Source organism: Poecile atricapillus, chromosome W (genome assembly GCF_030490865.1).
Source record: "Poecile atricapillus isolate bPoeAtr1 chromosome W, bPoeAtr1.hap1, whole genome shotgun sequence".
Classification (NCBI taxonomy): domain Eukaryota; kingdom Metazoa; phylum Chordata; class Aves; order Passeriformes; family Paridae; genus Poecile; species Poecile atricapillus.
In genome coordinates this window covers 54,524,499-54,550,473 of record NC_081288.1, presented here as the reverse complement: position 1 = coordinate 54,550,473, position 25,975 = coordinate 54,524,499, and the positions used below count along the sequence as shown (strand labels likewise).

Here is a 25,975-nt window from a genome sequence, read left to right as displayed (position 1 = left end):
CTTCTTAAGACAGGATAGCAAAGTTGTCCCTTAAGTGACCTGGCAAATAACTAGATTAAAGAATGGATGAGAGGAAAGCCTATCACCTACAGTGAGTAAGTGGAAATTCACTGTGTGAGTTAGCTGAAGATAGAGGTTTATAGGCTATGTTTATAATTTAGTTGCTTAATTAAATACCAATTCTAACTAAAAATGCAATTGAAAATTAATCAGAAACTCAGAAAAAAAATAATTTTATTGAAAGGAACAGATAGAATGGGTCCACTGGAATTTTGTGTAGCATTGAACACATTTCTCTGATGCAAAAGACAAAGCCATTGAGACATATCCCAATACAATGACATTTTAGGGCCAAATCCTACTCCTGTTTTTTTCTCTTGCTGGATTCCTACAGATAACATAATGAACTTGATGTACAATATGCTTAGCTCAAATACCATATATTTTATTTTTGTGGAAAATAAGAAAACCTATTTCTAGACAACTGTTCTTTACCCTTTTACTTGTGCACTATATACTGGTAATGAATCTTGAATTTCAGGAGTGTCCCTGTCAGGTAATACAGAGGTGAATATGCAGATTCTTTTTGTTGTGAGAACCCTTTCTCAGCAGTGTGGTTGCCAGGTTCCCTGATCTATTCCCCAAGTGCTTTCATTTTCACAGTCTCAGTTGAACAAGAATCTGAATGTTTTCCCAAAGACAGTGGTTACTTTCTTAATGGCAAACATGGTGGTATAAGCAGCATTTCCATCAACAGTATTTATTTACAGTCAGGATGACATTTTATTGAGCCTCCCCCATCATTGTACTGATATGAATATAGAATAGATTTTTTTAACAAAAATTACTTTTGCCATGGCAATTACACAAGGTTCAGCATGTCATTCCTTATTACATGTGCAGCCGTATTTCTTATGGAGTAGCTAATCTGCTCAATTACCATTATGAGGAGAAGAGCAGGAAACCTACTGCTGTAATTTTGAGCTATATCTAAGAACTGTCATATAATGCCCTGGTAGTTTGCAGCAAGGGTTTATAATTTGTCAAGGATATGAATCACAGCATCAGTACATGAAAATCTCTTTCTAAGTATGACCCATTTTCACTTCAGCATATGCTGTCTTTGAGACGGCACTACCTGAAAGTACTTTCTAAATCGTTTTATGTATGGCATGTATTCCTGTCTTATTCAGTATTTAACTTACATTAGCTCTTCCTATAGATAATGTTGAACATAAACAGACCTGCCAGATTGTGAGGCCAGAGACAAGCAGTATTCTTCATATGCATTTTGCATACTTCCTATGAAGAGCCTATAGAAATTTGCATGCCTCTGTTTTCTGTCCCTCAAAAAAGATGGCCTTCCTTACACAGACTTTTTTTTTTTCACTTATACACATCCATACACGCAGAGTAATAAAATGCATTCTTTATTCCTTCTCAGAAATTAATGTTTTTCCCTATTAAATTTATTAGAAATCTGAATGGCAGAGGAATAATTAGTTCTGCTATTGCTTCTGCTATTGCCTGAGAAAAGACAGGAACTTATACACAACTACATTTTTCAGCACAGGGGCATTACCTTGCTGTGCAGATATAAAAGGGGATTTAAGTGGTAAATGTCTGGAAAGCAATCAGGGAAGTATCTGTCATTCTCTATGGATATTAATTTCTGAGGCAATAGACAGATTGTAAAGATTTGAATTATTAGTCAGTTGTCTTTTAGCTCACTAGTCTTAAAAGGCTGTAGTAACTCAGTATACTGGGCTCCTTCTTCCAAACAGTTTAAATAAAAGGAATAAGAACAATTCTTTTAAAATTGGAGCAAATAGTTACTCTGGGGTGTACAATTGCTCAAAGACAAATCAGTTGTCATGCCAAAATTTGCTTCTATCAGAAGGACTGCCAAAGGCTGAATAAATGTTAACTCCATACAAGAGAAGGTCAGGAGACACTCAGAAGTTTACTGGGTTTTAAGACACAGATCATTAACATACTCATTACACACAAGTTTCTAAAGGAAGGGTAGTATGTAAATGCCCTCAAGGCTCAGAAGGATCTGTCTGGCTTAAAAAGAAGAACACTACAAACATTATTGAAGCTGAGAAGGCAAGTGGAGAGAGTCATTGTACGTGGAGAGGACTTGATTAAAGCTCTCCATGCATGTTCATTTCACTGAACAAACGAAAGTGGGTTGCACAGCAGCATAGCACCTTCTTGGTCTCTGTTGTGCAACTAAATGGAAATGAGGACTTGGGCAAACATCCCTGGTTTCAGTTTTGGACCAGAGGTTCTCTAAAAGAATCCCCAGATTGTTAGGTATGCATCCTGATGCTCCTTTGTAAAAATGCCTACATCTTTTAACACTAGGGCTGAGTCAGTTTTTGTCACTGTGCTTCCCCTTTTCAGTCCCCTGACTCACCCATGGGAAGGTAATTTCAAGTCCTATTTGCTATGCAGGTGTATCACCTTCCAGTAAAATTAGTTCCCAAACATAAGCATGCCAACCTTGTCCTGTATCCCAAATGAGGGAGGGGTAGTTTCATCCTTCATTAGCATTTTGTCATCTCCAGTTCCTCCATGCTTTATGATGCATTTTTAGACAAGAGTTTATTTAGTACTCATGCAACCTAGGCTTTCATCAACTTGTCTCAGAGTAGCTGCCTGCTCTTCATTTTTATAATTTCAGGAGTATTTCTAAAATTAAAGTTTGAATTCCACCTTCTTGAACATTGGTGACAACTGTGCAAAGCCATCCCCATGAGATGTCTTGCACAGTACTCACAGTACTGTTAGAACAGGAACATTTTATCTAATATAGTCAAGGAACGTGGGTTCTGATGTCTGTATCATGGTTGTGTCACACAGCTCTTCTGTGAAAAGTTAATTCAACACAGTCCTACAGTTTTGATCATTTTGACATACTCCCAGATTATAGGAAATGTTTATTGCTGTTCTTGTATCAAAATGTATTTTCCCATCTTCAAATAATTTAATATGTATTTCTTTAACTTTTGAAGGTATTTTAATATGTTTCTCTCTCCCATCCAGTTCTTGTTACTGCATCTGTCTGTTTCCTATGCTTTACACATTGTCATATGCTCCTAATATTTATTCTAAAATCCCTGGTGAAAATATTAAGGAAGCTAAGATGAATCTTCAAGGAATCTCTGAAGAATCATTTTTATGCACCTTCTCATCACTGCTTATTCCCTTTGACTTGAGGCATCTTCTTTATACCCCACACTGTTTCTTTTTTAATCCTCATTTTCTTCAGCTCAACTGGTAGTTTTCCCATGAGGCAAAGCATCAAATGCTTTATTAAAGTTAGAGTAGATGAGATCTACTGAATTTCTTTTATATAAAAATATCCTATTTAGGAAAGTACAAGTCCAACTTACCTTTGCAAATCTCTGTTACATTTTTTTTCTATTTTCTGTTTGGTTTATGTCCTCAATTAGAAATTTCTTCAAATTTCATTTCAGTTAATAATTTTCAACATCTCTTTTCCCTTCCCCTTGCCTGCCAGCATTAGATTTCTTGTTGTCATTTTTCAGTAAGGCTCTGAAATTTAGAGTCATAAAATATTCTGTTTTTTTAAAAATACTTTTTACTAAGTCTGTATTTTCAAATGCCAGTTTTCCCTCCATATGATAGTGAGTTATTCGTCAATTCAGTTCTCTTTATTCATGAAACCTTGCAGTTTGGCATGTTTATTATCTCTGAGTTTTATTCTACAGTATCAGGAAGTGCTGAGAATATTAGTTCTTTCCCCCTTTGAAGTGAAATTAGAAGTGAAGAAAGAAAGGAAAATACCAACTGCTTGTATCTGTGTTGCCAAAATCAGAATACAAAAAAAAATCGTATATTAAGTGCTTTGATGATCAGCTGGAAAAAAAAAGAGATTTTTTTTTTCTGCTTTTACCTTTTTGATTTTATTTCTGTTTTTCAATGAACCAAGATTCCCTTTTTTGAAAAAAAAGAAACAACACAAAGAACCTGTGATTGCCCCATTAAGGTAATTCCATTGAATACTATGATAAATTTTAAAAACTGGAAAATATTGTAGCTTGACAGAATAAAATGGTAGGTCATGGAGTAGTAGATGTAAACTCTAACTTTTTACAGATCTCATAGTCTTTCTGTACCTAGCTAATAATAGTAATTAATTCTATTTTTTCCCCTAGAATTTAAAATGCTATTGAAATCGTAGAAAGCAATTATGGAAAGACTGGTTTCAGCTTCATAATTAAAGCTAAATTCCACTATTTGTATAAGGCTATTTTTTTTTTTTTTAACATACAAATATAGACTGTCCTTCCAGATCTACCTCCTTACTTTTTCATGCAGAATTAATTCTGTGAGAAATTGCACAAAAATTTAGCACAGTCAAATCTAAGTTATCTGTGGCTAGATTATGCCAGTTTGGGGTTAACTCTTCAGAGTCAGTTTGGGTTTAGTAACATATCAGCTTCAAGTAATCTTGCAGGTTTCACATGTTAAAAAGACCAAATGAATGGGTCCTTCTGGAGCAGAGTTGTCTCCATAAAGCTCAAATTTTGATGTGTCTGTATTATCAATATATCTTGTGTCCTGCTTTTCTGTAAGCCCACTGAGGCTGGGAACTTGGGAGCTTCTCAGCATACTTACCTTTTTTCCAATACCTCTGCCTGGAGACAGGTTGGCTTTGCTGAGGCTCTGGTTCTGGACATGCTTGTTTGAAGAAAAGGGAGAAGGATGAAATACATATCAAGGAAAGCAAGGGATAAAAAATAAGGGATATATACTGTGTCACTGAGGGGGAGACTGGCAGGCCAGAGACAGGAGTCTCCTAGTTGCATTGTATTCATAACCAGGAAAAAAATACTTTTTTAATCAGCAGATTCCTGTGCTCAGGAAATGTCAATGAGAAATTAATCACACATGTTTAACAGCTTACATGCTGGGGAGAAAATGAGAGAGGGTGAATTGTGCATTTCAAGGATAAACTCTCTTGTGGAAAGCAAGCTTAAGATAGGTTTTAGACCCACTGTTGTTAGGTTTTAGACATCCTGATAGTCTCAAAAAGGAGGACTGGGGAGAAGTCCCCTGACCTGTGTGATGCAGGAGGTGAGACTGGATGATCTGACAGCCCCCTGTGGCCTGAGGCTCAGTTGGTTCATGAAGCAGTCATTTTTTCATTTCAGTAGCGGTTCACTCAGTTAACTTAGCTCATTTAACAATGTTTTCTCGGTACCTATGTGACTCACTGGTAATGCATACTTGAGAAAGCATCCATTATTTGCAAAGCCTGGTTTGCTTTTTCATTTTGGCAGGATGTGAAGCTGGAAACAGATGATTGATGGCTTTTTCTGTTTATTTTCTAAAAGATGTCAAGCAGCATATTTACTGACTCGACTCCTGCTGCAACTTGTTAGTTTGAACAGTGTAAACACATCTTAACAACCTTCAGTAATTGTGGGAAGAAAGACATCAGGAATATAATGAAAACTGACAGCACAGATTTCCATTCCTGTAATTCCTTTATGCTTACAAAGACAAGCACAGTATTTGGCTCAGGTGTTTTGGAGTTTCTGAAACTTCCAAATAAGAATTTATTGCTACTCATACTTCGTATACACTAGTTGCTTGGTTTTTTTAAAAAAAAGAAAAGTTAATATTTCATTCTTTATTTCTCAAATTACTTCATAGTCCCTTGTTAATGGTGGATATCCATAAGACACATTCCCTAGAATTTGACAGGTCTTTAGTTAAAGAGAAAAATGGCTAGCTGGTGTGGTAACTTACACATGGAAAAGGAAGGTTTAGATGAAGTTTAAGTGAAATGTAGGGAAGTCTGTATCAGGCAAAAGAAATTACATGTACTGATTTATTCTGTGAATAAGTAGACTAAATAAATAAATAAATAAATAAATAAACAGATTTGTCCAAGTATATAGACTGAGTGTAATTCTCTGCCACCTTATGAACAAATCTTCTAGGAAAATAATGTTTTTTAAAATATTGCAAATAGCTAGAAACATTAAGGGCAATTTGCATATTTTAGCTGGTCAAATAGTTTCAATGTAAACTAGTAAACAGCATGATGAGTTTTATGAAAACATTCAATTGGGGTTGATTCAGCCTAATATAGCCCACATTTTTAGTCATTCCTGCCATGAAACATCAATTGGAAATGTGCCATACTCAAAGGTGTATTTACAGTTTTCATACTCTTTTTCCTCCTAAACATGCTAATTCTATGGAAAAAAACTGTTCCTGATCATTAGTCCCACAATGACTGAAAACTTTAAAATGTCTAGGTTAAATCACTTATCATGACTCATTTATTCTTCTGCTGGCATCATCCCTGGTCAAAGGTTGGTCCTCTCCTCCCCAAGTGTTTCCACTTTGGGAACGCTGTTTTCCCACTTCGCCTGTGTGTGAATATTTCTGATCCTCTTTTTCATCATTCATTTTATTAGGCTTATGATGTCTTTCAGACAAACACAACAAAAACAAACTCCTTTCTTTTCCATTTCTGATCAAAATCCATCATTTCAGCCCAGATGACCAGAACTGCATTTCCTTAATGTCTTGTTCAATGTAATTGGTACTTGCCCAAGACTGTATTTCTCTTTCATTGTGATCTTACCACAGTGGTGAAGCAGGATAATCTCACAGTTAGGTGGTAAATCTTTTTTCTTCTGCTCTCCCTAGTGATAACAATATCTGTTCAATAGCCATTTTTAGGCCATCTTGAGCTAATTGCAAGTGTGGAATAAGTGAATTTATTCTGGTGCAAAAATGCAACATGAGATTCAACATAATTATTAGAATTGCTTTCTTAATAATTTAGAGGAGTCCTTCTAGGATATAATTTTTGAGTATTTTACATCTTATTTAGTTTCATTAGGAATGAATGCAATTATTTTGTTTACTTGGTTAGTGGTGAGGTAATTAAGATCAGGCTAAGTTTTTAACAAAATTAGATGTTTATGCTCAAATCAGATGTTCCAGTCATGCTCTGTATTAATGTCACTGGTTTATCCTAAGACTCATTAACATCAGTGACACTGCTAGTGATGTATATTATCTGTATCAATTGTACTTGCTATGTGTTCAGGGACAGGAGGACACTGACCACTAGAAGAAAGAGCAATTGCAGTCCAGGAGAAGTGTAGAAACCACTGGTTTCAAATAGTAGTCTTTATAACATAAAACCTTAATAATAGTCATTTGGCCAATCCTTTCTAATCTCTTTTTATTCAATAGATATTCAATATATTGTCATATATTAATATATGAATATATTAATATATCGTTATATTCATATAATAATTATATATATATTAATATAAACATTTTACAGTATAAAAATTGTAAATGCAATACAGTACAGTATTGATAATAGTGATCTTGGCATTATGAATGGGGTTTTGTGCCTGGTGTGTGCTTTGTGCTTGACCCATGTTCCTACACTAACTCTTTCTTGAGCTAAATACTGGTTTTAGAAAAAAAACTATTTCAACGTAACTGGTTATGTGTTCTCTTTAAATAAAATTTAAGGAATTCTTTGTAGTTGTTTCAATAACTAATTTTCCTGCTTGGTTTTTGCATGAAAACAATGGGGAGTTTTAGTCACTTTGAAGTAGATGCTTGCTGGAGATTCTAATCCAGTGTTTCTTCAAAAATTGCATCAAATCTGTATCATCACTGATTACAGAGGATGCATTAGTGTGTTAGTGCTGGAGAACTGGACAAGGTCACCTGCCTTTAAAATCTCTGGAATGTTGTTTTGACTTGCTAGAAAAGTTGTGTTAAATATATTTCTTGAATGCAGATTGATATTCTTACTAACATCAAGGAGATTATGTGAATTGTCTAATTAATCTGCTAATGTTCTATGTAATGATGAATGCAAAGTGGGAAGGAAATGCCAATAGAATTTTCTGAATATGAAGATGTGTATTCACATGATTGGCTAGCCATGTGATCCATAAGCATGCACAAAAAGTGAGAAAATAGAATTCCTGAAACCCTCATTGACCTTACCAGCTTTATAAATTCTCTGCAAACCTGGTTAATGTGGCCATACTTTATATCTGATTATATTGTGCATCACTTCCATCATCCCATGATTTACGCTTAACAACAAGAGTTTTGTTAGGTAAACAAGCTCTAATAGCTAATGCTCAAGTTATCCCTAATGATACAAATTACGTAGCTGGACAAGTTACTTTTACTGATTAAAATATCTTTGTAAAAAAATTCTGTTGGACTCTTCCCTTATCTCCTGTGATTCTTTCTGAAATCTAGTGCTATGGTTTTTGTAATTGCAAACTAATTGGTTTTTAATTTCTCTGTGTTTTAGTTATATATGATTTACCTTTGTTGTTTCCTTTCTTTTTGAAGTCTTCTGGGTAGAATGAGTGAGCTTCATGTCATTTGTAACTTTTGCATTTGTGCTTCTTTTAGGTGGAATTTTTAGTAGGCTTGTGTTAATTCTAAGATCCTTATTTCATAATGCTACTTTTTGCTATGGTACTGAAAAGAATGCAAATTCACCTTTACTGATGGACAGCAGGTAGAAAATTAGTCATTTGAATAAACAGTTACTAGAAACGAGTTGTGTGAATTATTGTGGTTTTCATTTTTCTTATTTTTGAATATGCCTAAAATGGAATGTCTTTTTTTGATGAAACATTTGGAATTTTTCATTGCTGCAAAAGGTATGAGTTTTGCTGATGACAGTAGTGAGTCATCTGGAGGGAAGACATTATACTGACAATAACAAAAAAGGTCTCCACTCTCTGCTGTCTTTGTATATATGGCCACGAAGAGCAAAAGAACTTCCTTATTGCAAAAATTTATCATCTAATACAGTGATGCACCTGTTATTTCTCACATATTAAATCAAATGATGTTTGCAGTGACCACTGATGCTCTTGTGAATTATTTTCTCTTTTTAGTGATCTGGACATTCAGCTCTGTTTATGTGTATTAAATTATTATCCTTAACACTTGAAATCTCTTTTATTTTAGAAATTTGTCAGTTTGCACCATTCCCATTAGTTTCTGGCATCATTTTCTCTTACTGTAAAACATATTTTTAACTAAATTTTGGTTTACATTTTGTATTCATACAGAGACCATGAATCAAGCAACACCTGCAAGAAAACTGGAAGAGGTTCTTCACCTTGCGGAACTCTGTATTGAGGTATTGCAGCAAAACGAAGAGCATCATTCCGAGGTGAGACTGTAATTGCATTTTCTGTAGAGAATGGTTTGTTCCTAGATTTTCTCTCCCCTGATGCAAAGCAAGTCTGTCAAGAAATATTTTAGTTTTACTTTCTGACATATGTTTAAGGCAGTTCACATTTACAGAGTAATAGCAGAATTGAAGCTTATGTAAAGTGAAGTGAAATAAAACTCTAGTTCAATTCACTTGAATGAGCTGTAGGTTTAGAGATGAAAATTAAAGAGCATAAAAAAGAGAAAGCATCTTTGTGCTGGAGGTGATGAAATGGTATGGAAAACATTCATAGCCTTATACAGTTTTTCCTTCCAACTTTTCACCCGATGTTCGGAATAGAAGGAAAATATAACTGAATGCTGGTTTTCATCATCCTGTACAGATCTAGAGTATAGACCGAAAAATAATAATAGTTATAATAATCTCATTCCCATTGTTCTTCTGTTGATTGGAAAAGTATGCTTTTAAACTTGTGCTTTTAAAATGGCATTGTAAGGTAGAAGAAATGAAATAAAACAATTTTATGTTTCTTACTTTCACATCTTTTGCTTCATGATACAGAAACCATAATAACTAGAATTCTAGCACCTCTTATCTCAAGGAATTACAAAACTTAACTTGGCCAGATACACTTGTATATATTATTGAAATTTAATTAGTAAATACAGTTTTCTAAGGTTCAGGAAATTGCTTTTAAAATGTTCACAAAAAACTCAATAAATATTTTTTTTGGAAAATATGCAAAGGGATAAACATTATTTAGTATATATAGTTATAAAATATGATCATTCAAAACATCTGGTTTTATATCACACTATGGAATCTGGTTTTTAGCTTACATCTGTCATGTGTGAACTTGTTATAGATGTTTTATCTTATACTGAAGAAACAGCTGTTTTGATGATTTGAAATTAATTCCCTGGAGATCCTGTTCTACACTGCTGTTGCCACTGTGTTACAGTGTAATGATTACTTAATAAAATGTATACATTGTGGTCTTTGTCTTTTGAGGATCTGCATGATGGTAGGAAAATTGGACTTCTGTGTGAAAAGAACACAGAAATAAAACCCATATCAAATCACATATATTTGATTAAGCATCTCTTTTCAAAGATTGCTTTCTATACCACCTATTTGCAGTCAGAGATGTGGTGTTTTTCAGAAGAGTAAATATATTGCATGTGCCTTCAGAAAAATTTATTCATCAAAAGTTCTCAGTCTAATCAAAGATACCTTGAAAAGAATGAAGATAATGCTAAGGTTGTTTCCTCCTTCATTCATGTAATGTATGTTCAATTTCACTGAAATTCAATGTTACAATATATCCAAGAAAAAGATTGCCAAATAATACATTCCCTACTCAAAAGTGGATATTAAGTATGGTGACTTCACATCATAATGTTATGCAAATGTTCAGTGTTTGATGCTACAGTTGATGAAAAGGATCAGTAATCTGTAAAACAATATAACACATTTTTTAATACTAGATTTTTTTTTCTTTTTTACAAATTTCGGGGATTCCCAAAGGGAAGAGAGGTATGTGATTCCAACTAAGCATTGTTTTGCTCTGCTCATACATGGAGCTGTGCATTGAACATGTAGCAAATATTGTTTTGATTATTTCTGGTGTTGCATAACCACATTTATGTGTCTTCTAGAATCTAAGAACTCCATTTTTCCTTTAATCCTTTAATTTAGTCAATGTTTCTGTTCTCCTAGAATGTGTGTCGCCAATTGCTAATTGCTTTTAGTCTATTATTATCCATAACAACTGTGCTGTTACATTTAGCTCCTTTTTTTTTTTTTTTATTCTTCTTTCTTGCTGCCCAAGTAATGATGCATAACTCTTGAGAGAGTCAGAAGAATTTCTGTCTGGGTTCAAAGTGCCATTTACAACGAGGAAGAAAATGGAGAGAAAATAGGCTCATTTTCTAGTTTTGGTTTTGCTTTGTTCTGAAATTTTGGCAATATTTTCTGAAAAGAGTTTTGTTTGCTTAGAAGGGTCCCCTACCAGTGCCTATATATATTTTTTTTATTTACATGTAGTTATTTTCTAGAGTAAGGAATCTGTTCTTTTAATTAACTCCTACTTAAACAAGCTTCATTAATAAGAAATTTCTTCCAGTTTGATTAAAAACTCTATTTCAAACTCCTGCCAAAGTTTTCGAAGCTTCTTCTCCTCACGATGGTTCAAGTTGTCATCCTTCAATCCTGCCACTGGAACACACAAAGTACTTTTCAGCCCAGCATTTCTTTAAAAGCCTTTGCCAATTCATCATTTCTCCATTTGCCCCATGCCAGAAAGAACTACAGGCAGTGGCCAGAAAGTCCATGATACAGAAACACATTTGTAGACCACTTTACAGAAGTTGTCTTCTATTTTATACCTTTCAGACCTGACTACATAATTCTACACCACCCAGGGCCTACATTCCATAAATGCAAGTGAAGATTTCTGTGAATTTATTTGAAGCAGAGGAGATCGAGCTCTTGTGTAGATAAAGCTACAGATGTTCCATGTTGGCAACTCCAAAATATTCAAAATTATATATTCAAAATGAGTGGCATAAGTTTGAAAGCAGTGACATCTTCCTGTGTTGCATGTGTAGGCATTTTCACTGTCAGATGTTCTTATAAACTCTGAGCAAAACACTCTCAGCAGGATTCAGTGCTCATCCTGTTTCATAAACTCCTTTCACCTTCATCTGTAACTGCAGGATCACAGAGCTCCCTCTGATCCAATGCTCAGCTCCAATACTGACATTTAAAATCCTAGATTTACATGACAATAAGAAAGTACAATAGTTATATGTCTTTAATGAAGAGCTGGCTTTATTTGCTGATATTATTCACAGATTTCTTCTCTTCTTTAAGGATTGCCTAAGAATATACATTTTTGCCAGAGAAAACTGTTCCAACATGTTCAGTTGCTGGAAATTGGTATAGACATTAGTGAACTTCTAAAGATTTATGGCATTTGCACAGGGAAAGCTGGATGTCTTCCTCAGAAGAAGCTGACATCTTTAAGGCAAAAGAGAGAATTAAAATCACTCTCTAGATGTTAAAAAAAACCCTCAGACTTCAAGGAATAAAAATTCACATAAACCATCCTTTTTGATTACCAAATGAATTCAAAATGTATTTATAAAGATATATTTTAAAAATAAATTAATCTGCTTTAGAATTTAATGAAATCAAAAGTAACATACAGTCATTTTTTAAAGGGTGAGGCCTTCACGCTTTTCTTTGCTCTCTGAAAAAAGTTGCAGGCATTTATATTCTCGTTCTTGATTTTTTTGATGTTATATTTTTATTCTGATCATATCACCTTTCCCACAATAATCTGTGTGATTTCTTATATTTTTTGATGCAAAGTTTTATAAAATATTTCACGTTATTCACATGACCCATTCTTCCTCCCCAAATGAGACAGGACGTGATATGTCACTCAGAAGTATTCTGCCATAGATAGAACACATCTTTTTGCTTAGTTTCATGCTTAGTAATTCTGTTTTTTCATGTTTGCAGGCATTCGCTTGGTGGCCAGAGCTGTTGGCTGAGCATGCAGAGAAGTTTTTGTCTCTGTATTCTGTTGATATGGATTCAGCACTTGAGGCACAGCCACAGGACTCCTGGGACAGCTTCCCACTTTTCCAGCTGCTGAATAATGCCCTCAGAAACGACAGTAAGATCTTAACTTTTTTTACATACTCTCTGGGTAAGATTTTTCAATGTATCCACACCTTAGAAATGTTTTTTGTGTTTTTAAATAGGATAATCCGCAAAATAAAAGTGGCAATGCCTGTTTTTATGATACATATCCTGGTGTTCCATTTCCTGCAAGCTGAGCAGGTTTTCTCTATCCTTGTACCATTTCAGTCCTTATTCTGGCAGTGCATTAACCACTTGGTATTCACAAATTGCTCAGTTTTGAGTCAATTATGTAGAAGTAGCACAAGAGGTATTGATAGTTTGCATTTAATCTATATTGTTTAAATAAAATTGTAGTTTAGATTTCCTTCTAAGCCTTCTAAACTTCTTTCACACTAGTTATGTCTGTAAAGGTGTAGTAGTGTTAGCATGAAATGAATAAAATACACAGAACAAATTTTCTGTTTGGATCCTTTGTTGAGCCAACTGCAACTTCAGAAACATTAAAATTGCTATGATGCCACTGGAGAAGGTTGCTGAAAAGGGTGCAGGAATCTTTCAGTTTTAGTGCATATCATAAGAGCTGGACTCCTGAAAGGTGGATTGTGCACCTCTTTAAGTGGTGTCCAACCATCTAAAATTCAGGTTAAAAATCTGAAGCCTATATTCAGATGGGATATTCAACTTCTTCTCCTACCATCATACATTTTCAGTTTAGGAATCATATCTCTAGCTGTGATGTTACATGCACTTAAAACAATTCTTTGGTTTCTGAAAACTGTGTAGGTATTTTACATTGGTCTTACAAGAAGGATTTGTGACACCAGTTTTAACTTTATTGTTGTGTCATTTGTGTTCCTTTGATCTTTGGTTCCAACCTGAGAGAAGTGTTAGAAACAATCAAGGGTTGTCCTCACATGCAGGAGATTGCTTATAGGCTGCTGATTTTTCTTTCCTTAAAATAGTAAACAGATAATAATGTTAAATTAGTAGAAAAGGCTTAAGAAAGGCATTTTATGAAAACTTTCATGTTAAAGCAACTATTACAAGAATTGTAAAACTTTAACTAAAGGACATGAAACAACTGTTGTATGAAATATCACACCTGTATTCCAATTTCAGTAATTCCCTAATGGTAATAGATATATTAAATGACAGTTTCTGGCAGGTGAAAGCCATCTGGAAAATTACACACTTTTTCTTTTTCCAGAACTACTGGAAAGCAACCATGGAAATTAGTCACCTATTAATCAGAGGACATGTTAGCAAGTGGCAAGTGACCATTCTACCAGGAAGTGATTCCCAAGTGGAACATACCTCAGTGCTTATTCTTTAATTAACAGCCTTTTCACCTTGCAACTACATTAAAAGCATTAGCAAGAGCGTACCATACTTATATAATCAATTTTACAGTCTTCCAAGGTAAAATTAGTAATTCTAACTTTACCCTAAGTGAAAATCTTGTCCTGAAAACTATCACTTTCATAAAGATATATTTAGAAAAATAATCTAAAAAGGGAAAAACTGGAATGTGGTCTCATGAGGATAAAAAGGCTAGTGTTAATAATTAACAAGGAGAGTGAAGTGAAGTAAATTAGCCATAATAGAGCCCACAGTGACTGGCAAAGTCACCTCTCATTATCAAAAAACTCATTAGGAAATGAAGAGGTGGAAATCCCACTGGGTTATTCTCACTCTCTGGCTATATCAGAGATTACTTTTCAGACTTCTTTCAAATGAAGAACAGTTAGGTCACCATATTGCATATTAGGTTAATCTTCACTGAAATTTGGAGGACTGACACCTGCATGTTATTCTATCTCAAGAACATTAAATGAGCTCTAAATCTTTGGTGCATGCATCAGTTTTCACATAAACCTGACATGAGAGAACTCCTAACAATAAAGAAACAATCTTACATTTACAGCATTAAAGAAAACTTGCATATAAAACTATTTTTATAACTATGTCACTAAAGTATAATAAAAAAACCTTTGAGATAATGGAAATTCATATTCATGTATGTTCAAATAATAGTGAATGTGCTATTTTACACAACGTAAAAAACATGGTACAAGATTCAAGGCGAATACTTCAGTCAACATTTAATTAATAATGAGAAAAAAAATGCATTTTCCAATGTGGTGTATAATTTTTTATAGAGAGAAGGGAGGACGGGGAAGTCCTGACTGAAGCTTCTCATTTCTTTCATGAAGGTCTGCATTTTGTGCCACCCTGAGACTCTCCATTATCTTCTGACCTTATTCCAAAAGGCAGAGTATATCAATGATTGCATTCCTGTTTAGTTTAACTGAAGAACTTTAAAAAATGGAGGGAGGAGGATGATCTTCCCATCTTGTAAAATATTTCAGCTTTTCTCATGAGACCTAACCACAAAAAGTTATCTAAAAAATTGCATTCACTGTGGAGATGAATAATAAATTGAAGATAAATTTAATGTATTTTTTCAAATTGTAAATATTTGAAATAATTATTGTAGCTGCTTTTGTAATATACATTTTAATGATCTCAAGAGTTATTATTGTCCACACACAATTATGCATTACTCTGTGAAGCTTTGCAGATTGTACAGTGCTACAGTTCTCAACATCACCCTGTGATATCAAAATTATTCATTCTGGAATTAGATATTCATAAAGGGAAGAAAAACGTAGCTGTCCCAGGATTGTGTCTTATTCTCTGTAATGACTGTGTTACTTTTTGTCCACAAAGCCTATAAATTATGTTGTGAAGAGGCCTGCTTTAGATGGCAATTTACTTTCTGTAGTTGTTTAATTATTCAGATTAATCTTCTGATTAATTCTGATTCTTAATAATCTTTTTAGTGCCCAAAATACAGACATGTATTAATTCTGCTTCACTTAACATGGTGTGAGAGGCATCCTTTAGTGGCATATGCCTAGTTAGATGGAGTGTCTGAATATTTTGCTTGTTTTAGAGGGTTTCCAACTCCATATTCAGTGTTCTGATCATTTCCTTACCGAGTTTTCTCTCCAAGTGTCACTTACTGCCACGTTGTCCTGTGCTGTTGCTCAGCACTATTGCATTGCTACCTTGGCACAAACCAGTCAAAACTAGGAGTATTATGAAGGTAACTCACAATCTTCATTCTCATTCAGATATTACCCAGTGGAATGTCAGTGCACCTGTCTAACTCTGCCAGAGTCTGCTGTAATGGGCAGAGAGTCTGGTGAAGCTCATTTACAAAAACAGCATGTTGAGTGTTAACCTTTTGAAAGGAATTCTCTGATACATTTTGTTCCACTGCTGTTCTGGAGTGGCAAACACCACCAAAGACAGAACATCACCTTCCTGCTCTGTTATAGACTGTGTACTACTTTTGGACTAGACTTCATGTATAACATCATACCCTATCTTAATCTACAGGGTAGAGTTAGAAAACAATTTGGATTTAAGGTCATCAGATCTGTAGGCCCACCCCAATATCTCAAACCTTACACTTCTCACTCACTGTAGAGGGTATCTTTTCTCACATCTGGGACTCAGGCCTGTTAGGAGCTGCTTTGAAATCATAACATACCTTCAGATAAAAGCTACATGTCTTGGTTACTGACACTGAGAGTTAACTCAAGCTGCATTATTCCTTTCCAGAATATCCAATTATCGTTTTTCCTAATGGGACTTGTACACAAAGGTAAATTGTGCAACAAGCTGTTTCTGTAACTCGATCTTGTAAAGATTAAATAAATTTTAACCTTGCTTTCACAAAGTAAACCTGTAAAATTTGCTTTTAAAATATGTCTTATATGTAAAAATACAAGATAATTTCCATATAAATTGGGATATTTGCAATTTTTACTGCAATTTAACTAGCTGATTAAGAAATTCTCTGTGGAGGCAGAATATAAATAGCAAATGAATGGGAATACAAACTTTCTTTTCACATGTCATTACTTGAGTTTCAATTGTTACAAATATAATCTGGACTCTCAATGTTTTTTCCTTCTTGAAATATACTTTCTTATTTTGGATTTAAAAATATACCAGAAAATTCAAGTTATCTTCTCTGTAGGGTCCTATTAAGTGCAGGATAATTACAGACTCTCTGACAGAGTGCTATTTATGTCAAGAGAAAAGAGACTCATGTTAATCTGTGTCATTCTTCCCTGCCTCTAATTCTGCAGAAGCTCTTGAGGACAGCATGACATGCTGACTCCAGGATAACTCCTAAGATCTGCCTGTATTAGTGAAAGCAGTAGAAGCTTCACCACTTCTGTAGTATGCAGGCACAGCAGATTCATTTCCTACTTTTAGAGATGAAACATCATTCCAGTACTGAATAACTAGACTTTAGCTCCATCTCTGATATTCTCTTGTCATGTTTTAATATATTGCAGCTAATATATTTCCTAATATGGAAAAAATATAATAATTTTCTTCTTCAATATTTCAAGAATATCTACTTCAGTGTTCTGTTTCTATTCCTGTAATGTGTTTTCCTTTAATATTGCCTGTACATTACCTTGCTCTGGCATAGGCTTTCATTTTATTGTTGCTTGTATGACTATGAGATGACTCATATGAAGAGGGTGTGGGGTGTCTATATTGAAAAGACAATGGAGAATTAAGCTACACAGCTTTGAAGACAAGTGGTAGTTGAGGGATCTTAAGTGTGGCATTTCCTCAAGGATCTCTTGTTTCCCATCTGCTTTGATGCACAGGTGGCACCTTTTGGCAAGATCAATTTTAATCATAGGGTAGAGTGCCATGAGTCTGATGATACTCAGCCGTATCACTTATCCCTGTGTTTTGAGTTCTCTCCCTACATTAAGCCTTGATGGAGATCTCCAGATGGGTAAATCAGAGCTGCCATGTCCTGAACCCTGGGAAAACAGAATGCTCATGGAGTTGTTGATCCAAGACAGTTCTCTAGTGAGTGTGTACCACATACACAGGGAACACCCTGGAGGTGAAGTGACAGTAAGTCTTGGCATAATTTTGGAAAGTTTCACTTCCCTGTAAAGACTGGTGTCATGATGTTAGGAAAATGATTCAGCTTTTACATTGAACACCTTTATTGCTTGTGACATCTTAAAATTTCATGCTGGCTTTGAAATAACAAGTCACCCTCCTGCCCATGAGGCTTCATTACTGTAATTCCCAGAGCAGTGCTTGTAGCAGAGCATTTCTGCAGTGTGCTCAAAAAACACTAAACTACAACCTTATTCCTTCAAGTATCTGTGATTGCCTGATTAATTACTGGTTCACTGCAAAGCAGCAAGATTGATTTAATTGGCACAGTTGTACTCTTGTTGTTATTTTTCAGCTCAAAGTTGCCTTGAAAACTCAGCCTAATATGCAAATTGATACCAGCAACCTTTTGTTTCTCAAAGGCAGTGCTCATCAGCAGTTTACTGTGCAACCTTTGTATTAATATCCAAATCCTCCTCAGTCATTTTTGTTGCTGATAAAAGGTGCCGTAGTTTTAAGATATATAAAACAATTATAAATAGAGAAAAATAAAACTGTTTTGAATTCCTGATACATAAATAATAAGCCAGAACTAACTAGTTAACAATTATTTTGAGGAACACTGTAAATAATAGATCATGTTTGTAATAGACTCACAGGTACTCTCAAGGGTGAATTCTCAGGTGTTTAATAAAGAGATGATCCTACACCTCTGCCTTTTTCTCAGTGGAAACCTTAATAATCTCTGCCTGCTTCCTAGATGCCTGTTAAAAAAAAACTTCATCTATCTTGACCCCTGTGTCTAAAGTGGTTGGAAATTAAAGTTTCAAAATTCTTAGCAAGAAAGGCAATTGCACAAAACCAAGAGAGCTCATCACATAAAATTGTTTCCTTGGGTAAAGGTGATTGATACAATATTTCCTATTGTTCCAAGAAATTGTTCCTATATGTTTCCAAGAAAATCCTTTTTTGCTTCCAGATCATTGTATGCAAGGCAAAAAAGTAACATAGTGTTCAGACATTCAGCAACAAAGGCACTTCCTTGCAATACAAGTAGCAATAGGGGACAGAAACTTGATGGCACATATTCCCCATAGTCTCCATCTTTCCCAGGTTCAGTTTGGGCTGGATGTCATTCCGGAACGAAGGGCAAAGTAGAATTTTTTTTTATGTTAGACATGGAGTGGCATTGATAGTAGAACAAAAGGGATTGTCATTTTAAAGGATGGTGTCCATGGTGAGCCCTGTGATCCAGGCTTCCTTCCAGGAGGAAGCCTCCTCCAAATGTGGTTTTGGTGTCCATCCAATCACACAAGAAGTCTGTATACTGGAATAGGTGGGAGGAGAAACCTACAAAAGAATTTAAAACAACAGAACACGGACAAGGGAGAAATAAGGTTGTCAAGGTCATGAAAATTTCTCTCTGTGCCTGAGCTTCTATGATTTCCATATGCACATGGGAATATTCTTATAGGTCCTAATAACAGTGCTAGATTAAAGGTTGAACACAGACACATTCAAAACATGAAACATATATTCCCTTGGTGGGACAGGACATTAGTGTGCTAAGAGCTAGAATTTGCTGAGAGAATACTTCAGGAAATACAAGGACAAGCAGTGGTGATGGAAAACTAATTTTCAGATTTTGAGCATGTCTAGTTTGCATGTGTATGCAGTTTTTCATGTAGTAAGTCCCATCTGTGAAATAAGTAATATTCTACTGCTTATGAATGGCATTCAAATACTTTTTTTTTTCCTTTGTTTGGGTATTTTTGTCCTGTCTTGGTGTAGAAGTAGTGAACAAAACTGCTAATGTTTAGATTCAGCAAAGCGTATTATTAATTTTGAGAAGATGCAAAAGGGTTCTGGTTCAGTAAAGATCTTTAGTATGTACCTAGTTTTCATTACACTGACAGTCTGAAATGCACTACACTGTCCTTATGGAACACTTCATTTATCTTTTCTGAACTGTATTTCCTACACAAGTGAGATCTTATTCTTAAAATGCCTTTGTGTACTAAAACATTTTAAGATACACTTCTTCCTATAACAAAAGGTCTGACATTTTGTCTTTTGTTTGTTTTTCTAAAGCACTTTTGTGCAATGGAAAGTTTCACAAGCACTTGCAAGAAATTTTTGTTCCAATGGTTGTCCGCTACATTGATCTCATGGAATCATCAATTGCCCAGTCCATTCACAGAGGTCTTGAACAAGAGTCATGGCAACCTGTCAAGTAAGTGCTTCTTACAAAATCCTAACAAAGCACCTGTCTATAGCTTTCTGTCTAATAAGGGGTTGTCCCCTGTTGTCCTCTAAATATTCTATTTTTTATTGTATTCCTACATTGTTTATTTCTTCACAGGAGCATCACCAACAGTCTTCCTAATGTAGCTCTTCCAAAAGTTCCAAGTTTGCCTCTTAATCTTCCACAAATACCTAACTTTACTACACCAACCTGGATGACTTCTTTGTATGACTCCACGTGTGTATTCTTCAATAACTTTCTGACTGTATGTCAGCTCTGCATGGCCTTGCTAGTGTTCTGTGCAGCTGTATTTGGATTGCATGGTGTTTATCCTCTCTTAGCTGGAAATTGTTGTTTCTTGGGAGTGAGCCAAGCATGGACTGTTAGTGAGTTGCGCTTTCTAGTGCATTAAAGTGTAGCAGTCTTAAACCTGGTAACTTAGAAAATCAACTTGGCAAAGGTCTGCCATAGCAGGAATGATATTTAGTACTCTAAACAACCTAATGACTCTTTTGAATTAATAAGCAGTGGGGAAGCCTTTGGATGATTGATTTTAGATTGTGATTTTGTAAAATGAGGCAGCCCATTATATTTTTTGCATGGGTTTTATGAAATAATTTTATATTGGTTCTGAAAGCCATTGATTATAAATATTGTCATCAGATTAAATATCCACGTTACAGGAAAATAGTAAAATATTAATAATTGCCAAGAATAGAAGTACATCCCTTTCTTTGTTTGCTTGAAAAAACATTTCTTTCTGATTTTTCCCCAATATTTCAGTGCTCTGTGGAAATATTCCATAGTTACAGGTCTGATTTCTGTGTGAGGACAAATCAATTATATGTTAGAGAAAGGCTCAAGAAACTTATTTTAGCAAAAGTTATATTAGGAAAGCATGAATGTGAGTGACTTCAAAAAACACACATTCAAAGCACATTTGCTGATACTATAATTTCAAGACAAGTGTTGTCTCTTCAAGTTTTATGACAGACTCCTAAACAGCATTAGACCTGTTTCTGCAAGAGTTAATACAGTCACAGAATACCATGTTAAAAGGGACCTCAAGGATCATCTTGTCCAACTTTTCTTGGCAAAAGCATGGTCTAGGATGGCCTAGTGCCCTGTCCAGACAAATTTTAAAAATATGCAATGTTGGGGAATCCACCATTTCCTCTGGGGGAGATTATTCCAATGGCTGTTGTCTTCATTGTGAAAAATTTCCTCTACTTTCTAATCAGAAACTCCCCAGAAGTAACTTGAACCCATTATCCCTTGTCTTTTTCATGTGACTCCTTGTAAAAAGGGAGTATTACGATTGTTGTTTTGCTGTTAATTCCCCTAAAAAGTGACAGAATTCCTCTTAATCCTTGGCTTTGGTACCTTTTGTGTTTACTATAGTAATGCTAGGTTTCTCCTGATGTGCTTATGCAAGTCATTTCAGCTTTGAATACAAACTAATTGGCCTTCTGGAACTCAAATTCCTCTCTCTTATCCTAGGGTTTTCAAAGGTCACTTTTTTTTTTAAAGAACAGCTTTCAGAGAAGATTTGCTAATCTTGGATGTGCTCTTGTAGTCTGCTTTCTAGCAGCCCCATCCAGTAAAAATAAATTGCACAGATGAAATTTCATGTATTTTGAATACTGAATTTATAATTAATACAGGTTCTAGTTGGAGGATTATAGTGGTAGATCTTTCCTAAATGAAGGGTTTGGTGCAGCAATATATTCCTAGACTGTTGTCAAACACGTGCAAGGATAGTAAAATTCAGTCATGGGCTCATGACCCTTGCACACATTCTTATATTTAGTGTCAAGGTATTTATGGCACAGTATGCATAAAATCCTAAGCCAAACAGTTATGAAACCAGAGGTTTTCATAGCATTTGGGGAGCAGTGAGGTTGACATGCTGTAAACACTGGCCAGCAGCAGCTGTCATTCTGCTGCTTTTCAAGAGAAGTGGGGGTGAGCAATGTCTCTTACTGTGGTTGTGACCTTTGTAAGGCCATTTTCCCCTTTCAGCCACCACACATAGCACTCAGGAAGAGATCTGCCATGGTGCTGGCTCTGATGGAGGCACCTCTCCAGGTTCTTTTCCCGAAACATAGAGCTTTGAGGTTATATTTATAAAATGTGTATGAATTGACAGTCTCTATTGCAGGCAGCATTAAGTTACCATTCTCAGAATGGTCATGTATTTGGGCAAAAAAAAAAAAAAAAAAAAAAAAAGATAAAAAGGCTCTGCAAGCCACTTGTTCCTCCTCCCATGCTAAGGAGTTTCCTTTTCTCTCCTGGTAATGGTGGCTCAGTTTCTCACAGAGGAAGTGGGTCACTTCCACTATTATGTAAAAGAAAGGAGGAGGGGTTTATTTTCTCCCTCTTCTCCCATCCTCTTGTTCAGGGAGAACACACTTACTAGTTAACTTATTCAACAAGGAGTAACCCAGTACCTTTGTTCAGATGCCTGCTAAGCAAAACCCAGAGCTTCCACAGTTTTCCCTTTCAATGTGATGGACAGCCCAGCTTAGATGGACTAGAGGGATACACTGAATTATACATACAGTAAACAGAGTCATCTAATTTAGCAGTGCAATTGGACTCCTCTCCACTGCTTCCCCCAAGTCTTTCTTTCCCAATTCACTATGCTTCCTTCTCCTGGACACAAAACTGATGATTTGGCAAGAGGATGACTATGTTTGTTACAGAGTTCTGCTGGACTTCCCTCTTTCTCTTTCAAAGTGATGATTTTGGTCAATTAATCATTATCAATTTGAATTGCACAATGAAGAATCTAGATTAAAAAAGAATGAGAATGAGTAGTCTGTGAGCCAGCTGTGTTAAAGGTTTGCTGAAGCCCTGTGTCTCTTTTATCTCTAATAGAAAGAGATTTATTATTCTCCAAAATTTACTAATGTTTGTGTCCATGCTCTCAAGCTCATGTTTAAGTATATTCATATTCAATAGAGCTACTATGTGCCTATCTAAGAATTTTACTGAAGAGAAAGAAGTGAAAGTATATTCAGAGTTGGACATCCATTTGTGTGCTTTATTGATGAAGATAGATTTTCCCCATTTTCACTTAAAGTTGCTACAATGCCCTTGAACATTACTAGCAAAGATTATTTCTATTTTTTAATTGTTTCTTTTTTTTGTCCTTGATCATTTTTTTTGAGGAATAATTATATGCTACTTATAACGGCATTTAGAAGAATTGTTACCTTTTTTCCACTTCTTTTTAGGCATTGGAAAGTGAGATATGAAAAGGGGAAATTGTTATAAGTAGTAGTCTCTTTTTCTTGATTGGTCTCTAGAGAAGGTAACTCAGAGGACACATTGGCTAGACATGCAGAGCACTGTGAATTACTCTTCCATTTGGCTGAAGATAATCTTAAAGAGCAAAAATGTTTGAATATTCTGTAAAAGCTTTCAATCAGCTACAATGAGGAGGTTTTCCTCACTTATTCATTAATTCAAATATACTATTTTAAATTGCTTTTCATACTTTAAATATGATTTTTTTTTTTTTGCATCTTCTGGACCTGGATTTTTAGTTAGATATATGGGTGATTTTAATTGTTTATGGTTTAATTTATAGATTATTCTTTTCAGTGAAGACATAACATAGTGTCACTCACCATAATACACATCTGAGGTTGTCTGTTGCTATCTGGTACCAATCTAAAACATCAGCTTCAGGAAAATTCAAGGCTGGGGAAACCTGGAATAAGATATATGCTTATAGGAGAATAGTCCTGTCTTGTCTTCCACCCAGAAGAAGCAAAATCAAAGGAAATGTATCATCTATATTCTTGCTGCTATGGCTCAGCTATAATGAGTGCCAAGAGGGACAAGGCTGGAGCAGTCACGGTGCTCCAATAGAGATGTGGAGGGAGTTGGTCTGAGTATGTCTGAGCTCCTGTGCTGGGCCCCTCTGTGTGTGCTGAATGAGTCAGGAGGCCATCTCTCATCTCTGTCCTGAGGGGGTGTATCTGCAGTGCCACATCTGTCCCTGTCATAGAGCTTTTCTCCTCTACAGTGGTAGGAGGCCATGGCCTGCATTTCCAAGGATGGGTATTTAAAAGTACAGCATAGGATTGATGGCATAGCGAAATCTGGCGGATCTGCTTTCTATGGAATAAGGAGTTTTGAATAGCTAAGTCCTATTGAGCATTCTGGAAGACAAATTTATATTGTGGGGCAAATTTCGTTCCTTCAAAAAATACTAATATGCAGTAAGAAAGAAGACTCAAGAAAACTTGTTTTGGTTGCTTGATCCTTAGGTTGTTGCCTCACTCTTGAGCTAAGAGGAGTCATGGGGTAGCTCTGTCCCTGATATCTTTGAGGAACTTTGCACTAACTGATGCTTGGAAAAGTTTTTTTCCATCTTCCACCTCATGTGCTGGTGAAAAGTAGAGAGATGGGGCTGGATACATCTGACACTGAAATTACGGAAAATCCTGTTCTGTTGAAGAAATTCTCAGTTGACTTCCTAAGCCCTGAACATATATTTTGAGGCAGCATAAAGAATGAAAAGCTGGAGCACAGAAGCTGGGGACTCACAAGAGATGTAATGCTTGTGCCATGTTCTGTAAGTGGTCCTCACAAGACACTAGTGGGTAGGATCTCAGTAGTAAACTTAAAAAAAATTACAGTAATTTGTAAAAGGACCATTCCTGTCCTTGGTAGATTATAGAATTGAAACCAGCTGCTTTTGAGTCTTTTGATTGATTGATAATATTCTTAGATATTTAATGCTTATATTTTCATATCCCAAGCCACCCTACGGAGTTTCATATGTAGGCAAGAAACTATTTATGCTACATCTTCTCTGGAGTCATGTGTGGGAGTATCTTGCAGCCAGTGTACTTTATTAATGGAGTGTTTGACTAATTGCTACTGCTTAGGTACCTGGCAAGCCCAGTGGGAAGCTGCCTCTTTCAGGTGTCAGTGGATAAGTGAATTATGGCTGCATGCAACTCCTAGGTTTTATATGCTGCAGGTTCTTGGAGAAACATTATGTCTTGGATCTCTTTTTTTGCTGTGTTCAGTATGATACAAGGCATAAAGTCATAAAATAGTTTCAAAGGGGCCTCTGGAGATACCTGGTCCACTCTCCCAGTCAAAGTGTGACCAAATGCAAAGTTAAATTTCCATTAGAAAAAATGGCTATAACAGGATGTGCATTATATTTGCCTCTTTGAATCCCTGGTAACCTTCTCTTACTGCCATGACCTGATTAATAAGAATGGACAGCTAGACAGTACCTAAAAGGTTTAGTTTTGGCCAGCAAAGCAGTAGAGTTTGTGCTTAATTTTAAAACTATGGATAACTATTATAGTTTTTAAAGAAAGAATGTCGGTTCTGGTTCCTGATAGAGCAATATTATTCACTTCTTTAGACTGAAGTAGCTTTACCACGCACATTCAAATAAAAACTTTTCAATAGCCAGGAATATATTAAATAAAAAAAGGTTCTCAAATTATGGAGACAGATTCAGTCTTGATTTGAATGCAGGAATTACTCCTGTGCCAGGAAGACAAAAAAGTTTAGTTCTCTTGCAGCATTTAGCAAACAGATTAGACTGTTGTGTTTGGATTTGAGAACCAGGAAAAAACAATTTCTGTTGTAGCATTTTCTTTCCTCATCTTATTAGTATAATATGTTAATCAAATTCAAATGTCACTGGACAATGCTGAGTAAAAAATTGAGGGATGAAAACTCAAAATTATATGAAAAAAGAACAAATGAATTAGTGTTTCTCACAGAATGAATTCTTCCATAAACCTGTGCCTGTTATTTCATTTATTATAACTGTGAAACTTTATTTGGTAGTCTAATTAAATAAAATTTAGTAGCTACTATAATGTAGTAGTAAACAAAGTAGGAAATGT

At 35.3% G+C, this 25,975-nt stretch overlaps 1 protein-coding gene across 4 annotated transcripts in view; it reads left to right on the top strand.

Annotated features, from left to right (window-relative positions):
• LOC131592057 (calcium-dependent secretion activator 2-like) overlaps positions 1-25,975 on the top strand; it is a 283,092-nt gene that overhangs the window by 214,767 nt on the left and 42,350 nt on the right. For 3 of the 4 annotated variants that reach the window (XM_058863314.1, XM_058863313.1, XM_058863312.1), the window contains 3 exons: positions 9,129-9,232; positions 12,764-12,920; positions 19,931-20,072. In XM_058863314.1, the coding sequence (XP_058719297.1) occupies positions 9,129-9,232; positions 12,764-12,920; positions 19,931-20,072 (403 nt within the window). Of the gene's footprint in view, positions 1-9,128; positions 9,233-12,763; positions 12,921-19,930; positions 20,073-20,201; positions 20,322-25,975 lie in introns of all 4 variants that reach the window. The other variant, XM_058863315.1, reaches the window with a different exon arrangement.